Below are 13,192 nucleotides of genomic sequence, written 5' to 3'. Positions count from 1 at the left end.
CCCTGCCCAGTGAACTCCAGTGAGATGGCAGCCAAGAAGTGGAAGGAGATGAGCTAGCACAGTCCTAAGGTTGGCTATGGACCATCAAGAAGGAATAGCAGCTAGAGCAGCTTCCCCAGAAGGGTAGCTTTGTTTTGGGGGTCCTCACCAAAGGGGATGCTATCAGCCCAGGAGAACAGCTTGAGTGAGTCACAGGCAAGCCCACCAGCCTATTATCAGCCCTCCCAGATTCCCCCCTCTTATGTGAACTGTGCTGATGCCCAATCAGGCTGCAGGGACAGTTTACACGTTGCTCCCTTCACACCCTCTCCATTCCAGTCAAACTGTGTCCTTGCTGTCCCTGGACGTGGCACTCCATCTCCTGCCTCCAGTCCTGTGTCCAGGACGTTCCTCAGGACAGAAATGCGATCCCACATCATCTCTGTCTTGTACAAACCCTAACTTCCTGCAAGTTCAGCTCAAATGTCACCTTCTGGAGGAGGCTTTTCCTGCTCTCCCCTACTTCTGCCAATTGATACATAACCTTCAATTTACATTGTATGAAGAGAGACAGAAACATACACATACATACAGAGAGAGACACAGAGACAAAGACAGAGACACAGAGACAGAGAAAAGAGAGAGAGAGAGAGAAAATCTATTGTACAAGTTATTGTACAATAGATTCTTTCTATATAGCATATACAGTATACACATATATATTTACACACAATGTACAATACATTCTCTCTCTCTATGTGTATATATGTATATACATTTTATATATATGTAAACAATACACAAATATATATATAACCCAGCTTCAGACCTTATTAGCTGTATAATCCTGAGCAAGTCATTTAATCTGTTTGACTCAGTTTCCTCACCTGTAAAATTGGGAGTAAAAATAGCCTCCCAGGGTTGTTATGAGGATTAAATTAGATAATAATTGTAAATTACACAGATTATTTATATTATATATTTATCTGTATATTTTAAATATTTATTTATTAGATTGTGAGCTCTTGAGAGCAGGAAGTATCTCTTGCCCAGCACTTAGGACAGTACCTGGCCCATGGCAGGTGCTTAATGAATGTTTATTGATTAATTATGTACTTATCGATGTGTTCCTGGTTTCTCTCAATGGGATGTGAGTTCCATGAGGTCAGTCATTCTCATTGTTTTGGGTTTTGGAGCTGGTGTGGGGGTGGGTGAGTGGATGTGGGTACATGTAGGTCTGTGTGGATGTGGATGTGCATGTATGTGTATGTGGGTATGTGTCTATGTTTGTGTGTGGGTGTGTGTAATACATTGCCACAGGAGACAGTGGGTTTCTCTTCTTCAAATTCAAAGAATCATAGATTCCAAGCTGGACAAACATGGAAACCGAGTCCCGGAGCCCTCACCCTGGCTCTTAAAGCAAAGTAGATGTGAGGACCCTAGAGTTAAAGTTAGAAAGGACCTTGGAGACAGGGAGCTCCGCCTCATTTTGCAGAAGAAACTGGTTAGCATAAACGCTAAATGTCTTATTCTAAGTTACAGAGTTTTCAATCCAACAAATATTTATTAAGTGCTACAATTCCTTACACCTGTCACAGTACCGGCCACAAACTGGGCACTTTTTAAATGCATATTTGAATAATTAATGAATGAAAGACTGTGTAATGTGAGGCAAGTCAGATCACCTTCACAGAATAAAGTTTCATCAACTGTGGGGTGTTGGGGCAGTGGGATAGAGCACCGGGTCTGGCTGAAATTGGGGAGACCCGAATTCAAACTCAGATTCAGATACTTATTAGCTGTGTTGTCCTACACAAGTCCTTGCATCTGTTTGCCTCAGTTTCCTTATTTATAAAATGGGGCTAATAATAGCATCTACTTGTGAGGACCAAATGAGATAAGAATTGTAAAACACTTAGCACAGTATCTGACACATACAAGGTAGTGTCTGAATATTAGCTTTTATTATTATCTCCCAAGTCTGTGATCCTCTGATGATGCTAAAGTTTGCATCTACTTCCCTCAATTAACAGAGTTTAAGGAGTTTAATGGGTATATACTTGAATGGGTGGATGGAAGGATGATAAATAAGGATGGACTGAGGACCCGAGGGTCATAGCTCCCCTGCTGTCCCCAGTGTTGACTTAGGAAAAAAAAGAAGAACCCAAGAGAGGATTCCAGAAACATGAGACTTCCTTGTTCCCATGGTTCCCACTGCATTAGTGACTTCATCAGCCAGGGTCAAGGGTTGGGTTACAAGACTTGGAAGCAAGCACGGGAAAAAAAAAAAAAAAAGTTTACCATGGGCAATCTGATGGGAATAAACAGTCTTCTAGGTGCCAAAGGAAGTCAGAGAAGAGGGTTTTGTTAACCTGAAAGGGTGTAAAGGAACCTGAAGTGATCAATATAGCTTTTTTTCCCCTTGATCTGAAGATGGACAGAATTCCCAGTATGGAGGTTCCTTCCCCCAGTGCAGATGTAACCCATGTACCTCTAAAGCTGGCAGAGATCTTAGGACAGCTGGTCCAACTCTCTCCATTTACAGATGAGGAAACTGGCCCAGGGAGGGGAAAAGATTTTGCCCAAAGTTCCACACATTCGGGAAGTAGCATTGCCAAGATTTAAAGGCTGTCGTCTGATTACCTGGCCAATATCTACTGTGGTTTATTATTTTCAAGTGTCATCTGGTGCCATAGGACGGATTTGAACCCGTTTCCCCCACTCCAGAGAACCTTTTATCTCCTGTTTGGCCACAAAGCCTCTCTAATACTGATTAATAATTATGATTTAACAATGAGATGGGGCAGCTAGATTGCAGAGTGATTAGAGCACTGGCCCTTGAATAAAATGGATAAATGATTCAAAGGGGAAGATTTCAGCTTGCAGTAAGGGAAAACTTTCTAAGGACAAAAATTATTCTGAAGGGAAAGGGCTGCTTTGGGATTCCAACTTGCATCATGTAATCCTAAACCCAGAAGTCTTTTGATAATAAATAAAGCTTTGGGATTCTGGAATTTTGAATCTTATTTTTAACATATTAATGCATTCTGTGTATCCTGAGCCCTTCTGGAAGTCTGAGAATCATCTAAAATAAAACAAATACACGGAAGTACAAAGGATATGAATTTTATTGGAATCAGTTGGGAATTGTTGATTAATTAGAAAATGTAGTTAATTAGAAACTCCATGTTGGATCCTTTTCCAAGTGAATAATAACCCCCACCTTCTGAACCAATCTGAATTTTTCATTCATTACAGTTCCTGAAAGGAACCACACCCCTATTGACACATTCATATGTCAATATTAGCAGCATTTCTCCCAGGAATCCCAGGGAAGTGTCAAAAGTAAAAGCAACCCTAACCTAACCATGCCAGTCCTAAAGCTAGTGTTAAAAGAGGACATAGTCCCAGAGGTCTCTTTTACAGATGAGGGAACTGAAGCCCAGAGAGAAAAATAACTTAATTTTTCATATTTTATTTTCAAATGTAACTTTAATAAAATATTTTTTATTTTTTATTTTTTTATTTAATAATAATTTAAATGTTGTCTATTTTAAAGTTTGCAAAGTGATTGACTATCTCATTTCATCCTCACAACAACCCTAAGAAATAGATGCTATAATTATTCCCATTTTATGGGTGAAGAAATTGAGGTTCATATAATCTCAATGACATTTCTTTCTTTTAAAATTGATTTATCTTTATATTTAATCTGCTCAAAATGTAAAGTTTGCAAAGCACTTTATATCTATTATCTCATTTGTTGCTCACATTAACCTTGTAGAGGTAAATGATGTTACTAAACCCTATTTTATAGAGAGAGAACAAGGGGCTCATTTGGAATGAAGTGGCTGCCCGGGGTCACGCAGCTGGTTTGAGACAGAGACAGAGACAGAATTTGAATCCAACACACAGGATCACAGTCAAACCCTCTCTTTGAACAGAGGGAGAAAGATGAAATGATTTGGCCACAGTGTCTGAGGTGGGATTTGACTCTAAATAACACTTTATTTCTTAAATCAGTTGGCCAGCCTGTGTCTTTTAAGGGAAGGGGGGGGGGGCAGAGAAGGACTTGGAATTCTGCTCTTTAAACCTCAAATCTAGCCCTTCTTGCTTTCCCCCTTGAGCATGAGAAATAGGAAGGATTTCTGTTCTGATGTGGGTGAGATCCAATTCTGAGATCTTGGGATTTTGCTGTTATTATTATTATTATTATTATTATTATTATTATTATTAATTAGCATTCTGTTCCACTGCCAGCCTTCTGTGTCACCCTTGGGGGTCCCAGGAAGCTGTTCCCTCAGCCTCCAACCCTCAGAGAGATGGGATGAAAGGGGAGCAGTGCTGTGAGCCCCAGAAGGGAGAACTAATGGTACCTCCTGAATCTGCTGCCCCAGGGGCTCAGAGCTAGGCCAGCTGTGCCCCTGGGCATGGCCCCAGGCACTCTCCAAATTCTGGGCTTGTTAAACCCTAGTCACTCCTTCCTTTCCTAATCAGTGAAGGAGATGGCACTTATTACTTACTACTTTAGGAAATAGCTGGGAGAACCCCAGGCCTGCCTTTAGGACAGCACACTTCAATTAGTATCACACTTTTAATGGTGTTTCAAATTAATTGCTTCAGAATTAATTCAGGTGCATGTATATTCATGATTCTTCCCGAAGCTAGTGTTTGGGTTGTGATATTTTAATCTTTACTTTATTGCTAAAGAAAATAAGGCACCGGGTGCCACATTGCTAAGCTGAGGCTATATAGTACAAAGCCAGGCTATATATTCGAACTGGGAGTTCTGGGGTTCCCCTCAATTTCTCCGATCTGAGCTTGGGGACACACTTAGTAGAGATCTTCTCTACTAAGGCAAGAAGGTCAGTTTTGCCTTTATAAAGAAGAGGAGGAGGAGGAGGAAGAGGAGAAGGAGTAGGCAAGAGCTAAAGGCAAGAATGTCAGGGTTTTTTTGGGGGGGGTTCAGCTGGTATTCTACCCCTAAAAGGAAGGGGGAAAGAACGCCATCTGTGCAATATCCTATGGATGAGAAATGGAGGGGGCATGGGGAATGGAAAGAGGGGTCTCTGTTATGAATTATTTGCAGAGAAATGGTCTTGGGACTGACCTGGGGACAGGAAAGTACCATTCGCCTGAGGACACAGAAACTACTGTTATGCCTCAGTTTCCTTGAATTGTTCCTCCTCTGTTTCCCTGACTCAGTTTCCCTGGTGGCAACGCCCATTTCCTGGCCATTAGGACTGACATAATTAGAGCTGCAGAGCTCTGGCCACTCTAGCATTCCAACGAATCATAAAACTCCAGCTGGCTTATCTCAAATGCTTGGGCATCTACTGGGCACAGATTTCCTGTCTCCCAAGTTTCTTCACTCCCAACTTATCAGAATTTATGATCCTTCCTTCTTCATCTCCAACCTATCAGAATTAAAAAGTTATGGTCCTTCCTGGAGTTTCCACTCACCAGTGCTCTGCCCCCTACTTTGCCTTTGTTTCCCTGATCACTGGAGCCCTATAAGAGTCTCTGGAATTACTTGGTGGCTGAATGCTTTGAGACAAGAATCCCATTCAAGCCGGCTGGCTAATATGGCTTCACCTGTCCTACTCTCCACTATCAAAATATTAAAAACTTCTAATTTCTGCCTTGCCTCAGTTTCTCCTGCATTACACTACAAGGATCTGAGGCAACCAGAGAAGGTCCCTCCAATATCTCATTTAAGTGCTAGGAAATTGTGTCCAGTTCAATGCTGAGGGAATGGCAAGAAAGGGGGGAAAACCCGAAATAGTTTTGTCCTCCAAAACCTTATATATGATTGTGAGAGGTACAGGGTGGGAAGGAATGAAGGTGAACACAGAGCTTACAAAAATAAGCAAGGGAGTGATGGAGGCAGAGGAGAGCGTCAGAACCTAGAGAGCAGGGGAGGAAAGAAAGAACACTCAACTAGAAAAGGGGAGAGAAAGGTTAAAAGCTCCCAACTGCGTTAAGACTTTTGGGATGTTCTGTATAGCATCATACATAAAGTGAATAAATACAGTGTCACTCTTTGCAAACCCTAAAGCCTCTCGAAAAATCAGCTCTTTTGGGGAGGGGGGGGGGCATCAAACCTTTGATTTCATTGCCATATGAAACTCCTAGATCCTTTTGCCCATATAGGTCAGCATCTCCTTAGTTCCTTGTGAGTTAATGGACTTTCTATGAAATGAGGAATGTGGGGAGAGGGGGACTTCATGGCTTTTGAGGTCCCTTTCCCACCTAGAGTTATAATGCTAATTACAATGCTATGATTGACTAACTAGGTCTAGTCATCACTGTCCTGAGTCTCAAGTCTTCATAGTCTCTTCTTGTTTTTGTTGTTGTTGTTGTTCTCCTCCTCCTCTTCTTCCTCTTCCTCCTCCTCCTCCTCCTTTTCTTTCTCCTCCTTCTTCTACTCCTCCTTCCTCTCTTTTTCCTCCATCTCCTCCTCTTCCTCCCTCTCCTCCTCCTCTTTTTCTTCTTCTTCATCTTCATCTTTTCTTCTCTTCCTCTTCCCCTCCTCCTCCCTTTCCTTCTCCTTCTCTTCCTCTTCCTCCCTCTCTTCCTTCTCCTCCTCCTCTTCTTCTATTGATCCTCCTCCTCTTCCTCCTTGTCCTCTTCCTCCTCTTCCTTCCCTTTTCTTCCTTTTCCTCCTCCTCCTTCTTCTTCTCCTCCTCCTCCTTTTATTTTTTCTCTTCCTTCTTCTTCTTCTTCTTCTTCTTCTTCTTCTTCTTCTTCTTCTTCTTCTTCTTCTTTGTTTTCTTTTTTCTTCCTCTCTCTCTATACTTATACACATAATGTGTGAGTGTATATATACACACATATATATATATATATTTCCATGTATGGTGTGTATATATATATATATATAGTGTGTAGTGTAATAGTACAGTAGCAGGAGCAGTTTGTGGTTGTGGTTGTGGTTGTGGTAGTTGTGGTTACTGTTGATGGACTATGAGTAAATTGGGGCCTGGACCCCCCAGAGCCTGGGATGAATTTCTGGGGTCAGCTTGAACCTCTTCTTTCCTCTTTCCCAGTTCAGAAGCTTCATTGGGGCAATGGAATATCAATGCTCCTTGAGGCATCAGCTGTTCTATTGTTTGTGGATTGTTGCTTTTTCATCATTGTTGTAGTTTTGGTTTTTGTATCTCAGTGTTGATTGAGTGATGTCTTGGGATGGTGGGTAAGGGTCTTGGGTGAGGGGTGTTGGAGATGGGAGATGGATTTTTCCTTTCTCCCTGAACAGTTCAAGGAGAAAGTTCCCTTCATTACTAATGACCTCTCCCTCTTTTTTTATCCCCCAGTCTCTTCAGACCAAATCGAACAGCTTCACCGGAGGTTCAAGCAGCTGAGTGGGAACCAGCTGACCATCCGGTAGGATGCTTATATGGTCCCTTCCATAGACCTGTTAAGAAGTGCCTGATAAGTTTGGGGCAGGGGGATGGGAAAGGACTCCCTCTCTTCCCAAATGATGACCTTCAGGAACCAGTGCTAGAATATGAGGTCTTCACCACATCTGTGTTCTGATTTGTGCCAAATGAACCCCTTCTAAGAATTGTACACAAAAGAAAGTACAAAGTATTATGGAGGAAACCAATTATATTGAGTTATCAAAATATAATTGAAGAAATTTTAAAAAGAAATTCATAGTCCTAAGTTAAGAACCCCAAGCCATCTTAAAGACCCCAAAGCAATCTAAAAAACACAAGGACACCATCAGGGGAGGTGTTGGAATCCTTATAAAATGTCAAGTCATTAGAATTGATAGAGACAATAATTATCTAATTTAGCATAGTTCAGTATGATTGAGATCCTACAAGGAGATGTTATGGGCCAGAACTTGAAACAAGGTACTAAGTGGAATTGATGCGAAGCAATGCTTGTGTGCTTGGATTTGCACCTTTAAGAGTTTACACATTAGAGGTCACACATTAGAGCTCACACATTGGAGTTCACAAGTACGGGAGATACACAAAGTTAACTTGGTAACTTTGTGAATTCACATCTCCCATAATCCCACTCTCGGATGATGAGTCAACCTTTTACACCAAGCATAAAAAGAGCTTCAATCAGCCAGAGTCAGTTTGGAAGATTGCCAGGAGTCGGAGTTGAGCTTTGGGAGATCATATATAAGAAGCTGACAGAGGCTCGGTCAGAAGGTCAATTGAAAAGACTCAGAGTGGAGGAGAGTCATTTCAGAAGAAGCCACGAGTCGGAGTTGAGCTAGAGCCAGAAGTCACTTCGGAAGATTGACAGAGTGAGAGTTCAGTTCCGGAGATTGAGAAGCTAATCTGCAGCCGGGTAGAACCAAGATTCAGAGAGAGGCTGAAGCTAGCAACAAGAGCTCTCAGAACCAAAGAAAGCTAACTGGGCTGTTTTGGAAGAAACAATAAAGAACAACTTTTAACACCTGGCTGCATTTGGAGTGATTATTACTCTGAACCGAAACTAAGGCTACCTCCAGAAAACCTCCCCAAGAAAACTGTTCCCAGAGAACCATCATATATTATATAAAAGAAGAAAACACCACAGGGAGGGAAGGAGCTTATAGGCATTGTAAGTATATAGGAAAGAGTGAAGAAGATGGAGAAGGTCACTCTCCTGCTGTCTTTGGACCAAATGAGAAATCTGAGATCATAGATTTTGAAATGATTTTATAGGGGAAGGAGCTCAATTGATTTGCTTAAGGCCACATGAATGATCTGGGGCAGAGACCAGGATTGGAAGCCAGATCCTTCAATTCCAGATTCAGCATCTCCTCCCCTGTGTATCCCAGAACCATTAAGATCCAAACTATGCTGGGATTTTGAGTCAGTGCTCTGGGAAAATGAAGTTATTGCTCAGCAAGAAATCTCCTTAGAAGCAAAACAGGGAGCTTTTTCACCTGGAAAAGAAAGGATGGTGGAGCTAGTTGGAAGTTATAGGGAGACAGGTTTCATTTAGGTCCAAATGTTATAACTTTTATTTTTTTTTTTTTTTTTTTTTTTTTTTTTTTGCTGAGGCAACTGGGGTTAAAGGATTTGCTCAGGGTCACACAGCTAAGAAGTATTAAGTGTCTAAGGCCAGATTTGAACTCAGGTCCTCCTGAATTCAGGGCTGATGTTCTATCCATTGCACCACCTAGCTGCCTGTGTTATAGCTTTTCAATAAAGAAACATTACTTTGAGAGTGAGGTATCACTGAAGAACCCAAATTCAAACCTACAATATTTATTAAGCTACTATCTTGTATTCTCAAATACAAGAATCTTAAGAAACTGATACACTATGAGGGGGGTAGAGAATGAGAGGGAACACAGTCTGTGTCACTGATTGGAACATATTGATTGGCTCTCTATTACCTCCAGTATCAAATAGAAAATCCTAATTTTTAAAGCCACTGGACTTGGAACCAGGAAGATTCATCTTCAGATGTGGCCTCCGATACTTACTAGTTGTGTGATCCTGGGCAAGTCACTTCATTGTGTTTGCCTCGGTTTACTCATCTGTAAAATGATCTGGAGATGAAAATGGCAAACCACACATGAAGAGTTGGATATGACTGAAAAAAATGACTAAATAACAACAGCAGTGGTACCTCCCCAACTTTCAGTTTTATCATCATTTCCTCCCTTCTGTGTGCTCTGAGATCCAGTGACCCAGGCCTCTTGGTTGCCCCTAGGTTTATGAAATTCTCTCCCCTTTTCATCTCTCCTTCCTGACTCCCTGTGATCAAGAAATCTTTCCTACTTCTCCTTAATCTTAATGAGTTCCCTCTGAGAAAACAATTCTTTCTCTACCCCAAATTTTTCCTGTCTGTATCTTGTTTGTACATAGTAGTTTGCATGTGGTCTCACATATTAGACTGTGAGCTCCTTGAAAGCAGGGACTGTATTTTACCTTTCTTCATACCCCAGTGCCTGTTATATAGTAGGCACTTAATAAATGCTAGTTGACTGACTGATACTGATAGGACTACAACCTCAGTCAAAAACAAATGAGGGAGTGTTGATTCAGAGAAGGCTTCATGTAGGAAGTGGTCTATGAAGGGAGCCTTAAAGGAAGCCAGGATTTGAAAGAGATGGAAGGGAGGGGGAGTGATGCATCAGGAGATAAAGGGATGAGTTCATCGGATGGACCAATTTTTGATGTAGGCAGTGCACCTGTCCCTTCAAGGGACAGGTTTTGATAAAAATAAAGATAAAAAAGAAAAACTTACAATCTAATGAGGGAGGGAGAAAACAACATACCAAAAAGTGTGAAATGAGGCGGCATTTGCCCAGAAGCAAAAAAAAAAGAGATATCAGTGAGGATAATTTGGGGGGCAACTAGATGGCAAAATGGATAGGGCACCAGCCCTGGCATCAGGAGGATCTGAGTTTAAATTCTGTCTCAGACACTTAAGATTTCCTAGCTTATGACTCTAGGCAAATCACTTAACCCCAATTGCCTTGATGAAAAAGAAAAAAAAATTAGAAGATAATTTTGGAGTGATATCAGGGAAAACTTCCTGACAATAATAAATGGAATGGGCCACTTTGGAAGGCAAGGGAGGCTCTCTCTGATGATCTGAGGGCTGATCACTTTGGGGGGGGGTTGCCATCAAGAGTGTTCTGATTCAGTTACCCCATGGGTACCCGATGCCTTCAGATCTCTTCTCCCTCTGAGATGACAGGATTCCAAGAAAGACTTGAACCTCTTATCTAACCCCAGAATGACAGAGTTCTATTGATGCCCTAATATATCCCCTCCCCATCCCCAGCTTCAATGGCTCCGTCCAACTTCAGGGTATCCTAGCTCTTGAGCCTCCTCACTTACCCAAAGACAAAGGAAAGGAAGCTGATGGCTCCCGTCGTTGCTCCTTTCTTCTCCCCACCAGCCAGCCCTGGCACCCATAATTTGACCTTCCTTCTGCTGTCTGATCTCCCCCAGAGGCCCAGCCCCGGGACCTGGGTGCCTGGCTCATTTTATAAACACCCCAGCAGGAAGAGCGTCTGGTGGCTAGTTGGGAAGCTCATAACACCCTGCTTTGCATAATCTGTCACTCTCCGTGTTCCTCAAGGCCTTAGAGAACAATTATCCCCAGAGCTGTCACCCCAGGGATGACAGGACAGAGCTACAGGCAACAGAAGGAGGAGGAGGAGGAGGAGGTGGAATCCTTCAGGGACTTAACCCCCTCCCTCCCTTCTTTCCTTTCTTAGGATGCCTCCAGAGCAGAAAGCATGTGTTTTATTTTATACCCTCATCAGGAAACCTTTATTAAGCACCTGTGGAGAGGGAGGGAGCCTTTCTATCTTTAGTGCCTCGCACAGTTCCTGTACAAAGTAAATACTTAATAAATCCATGTTCATTGACCTTGGATGCACTGTCATGGGTCGTGAGGATATAGAGACCAACGTGAGTCTACTCTCAAGTTGTTGTCTTGCTCAGGGAAAGGACCAGTACTTAAATTTACAGAATATTTACAAAATAGATTCCCAGAATGATAATCCGAATGGGCAATGCTATAATATGATAAGGTTTTCTAAGCACTTTTACACATATTTTCTCATTTGATACTCCAGCAACCCTAGGAGTGAGGGATTGTTGCTATCCCCATTTTACAGATGAGAAAACAGAGACATACAGATAAAGTAACTTACTTGGAATCACTCAGCTATTAAGTGAACAAGTCCTAATTTGAACTCGGGTTTTACTGATGCCAGGTCCAGCATTCTATCACCTTGATACCAGGAGAATGAATTAAGGAAAGTTCCTTCATTACGGGGACATTTCAATTGTACATGTACTGAGCCTGGCATATAGTAGGTGCTTAATAAATGCCTGTTGAATTGAATTAAACCAAGTATCTTCCAGTAATCAGGCTCTTCTTCCCAATGAAAACAAGTTCAACCTTCTAATAATAGTAGATGATGGGAAGAAAGCTCAGGAACAGAAGTATTTTGGATGAGGAGAAGGGTAGAAGGAAGGAGAAGGACAGAAGAGGGTATAGAGTAAGTAAATTACATGGCAACTGCCCTCAAGGATCTCACAATCTAATTTGGAAGAGTATTGGAACTTTTACCAAAAGGTTTTTAAACATTAAAGAATTTTTGCTGTATACAAGTTATTGCGAAATGTGTTCCTGGGTGAGGAACATGGATGTCCAGTGTAATTCTTGTTCATTTCTCCGGGGCTCTTCCACAGATAGCCAACGTCAATAAGCATTTATCAAATGTCTACTATGTGCCAAGCACTGTATATAGAAAGGCAAGAGACAATTCCTGCCCTCACAGCACTCTCGGCCTGATAACAGGCCAACAACTCTGTCCATCCAACCACAGGCTGGATGCCTTCCAGCCTCTGGTCCTCACGATCTCACAGCTGGTCCCTGGGCTAATTGCCTTCCTTCTTAATGCCTACCCAGTCTGTTTCCTCTGCCCAGTAAATGACCAGACCAGAGTGAGAAGTTGAGGAGCAGATTGTGCAAATGGACATCCTGGGCCAGTGGGGAGCTCTGGGTCAGGAGGCCTGGGATCTCAGTGGTATCCAAGTTCTGATGTCAAGAAGCTCAAGTTCTTTACCTTCCTCTAGAAAAAGAGGGAATGGGATTGGCTAACCTTCAAGGCTCCTCCTAGCTCTAACATCCCCTGTTCTAAGGCCCTCCCCGTGCTGATATTCCCAGTCCTAAGGCTCCTCTCACCTTTAATGTTGTGTAATAATACTAACTCCCAGTTATTATTAAGCTCATGAAGAACTTTCTTCACAACATTCATATCAAACAGGCACTAAAAGCATTCTTATACTCATTTTACAGGTGAGGAAACTGAGACACAGAGAGGCTAAGAAACAAGTTTCTGCTGCCATAGATTCATTAGATATTAGATAGAGATAGATACATTTCCCAGAAAATCTTCCTGGTGCTCCTGCAGATATATTAGAGATGGATTTCTAAGCCAGGTCTCTCCTAGCCTAAGGCTGGAAAATCCTACAGAGATTCCAGAAAGGGAAAGATCCTCACTGGCTGGAGTAAGCAGCCCAGAAAATCTTCCTGGAGAAGGCAAGATTAGTACTGGGAGACAAATAATTGGCAGCACCACTCAAAGATCAGGCCCAGGGATCTAATCTGACCAATAAGAAAGTGACTTCTCTCTGGTGCTCTTCTCTTATTTCGGGGTGCTGGGAAATGGTGGGAAGGAGAAACATCTCAGAACCTAAAGATGAAGGAAGGAATTGTGTGCTCT

At 42.1% G+C, this 13,192-nt stretch overlaps 1 protein-coding gene across 1 annotated transcript in view; it reads left to right on the top strand.

The window, feature by feature from the left end:
* Nucleotides 1-13,192, top strand: part of TESC (tescalcin) — a 61,716-nt gene that overhangs the window by 26,151 nt on the left and 22,373 nt on the right. Inside the window, exon 2 of the mRNA XM_051972871.1 lies at nucleotides 7,296-7,365. Within this exon, the coding sequence (XP_051828831.1) occupies nucleotides 7,296-7,365 (70 nt within the window). The remainder of the gene's footprint in view (nucleotides 1-7,295; nucleotides 7,366-13,192) is intronic.

Source organism: Antechinus flavipes, chromosome 1 (genome assembly GCF_016432865.1).
Source record: "Antechinus flavipes isolate AdamAnt ecotype Samford, QLD, Australia chromosome 1, AdamAnt_v2, whole genome shotgun sequence".
Classification (NCBI taxonomy): Eukaryota; Metazoa; Chordata; class Mammalia; order Dasyuromorphia; family Dasyuridae; genus Antechinus; species Antechinus flavipes.
This window is presented reverse-complemented; position numbering and strand designations above follow the sequence as displayed.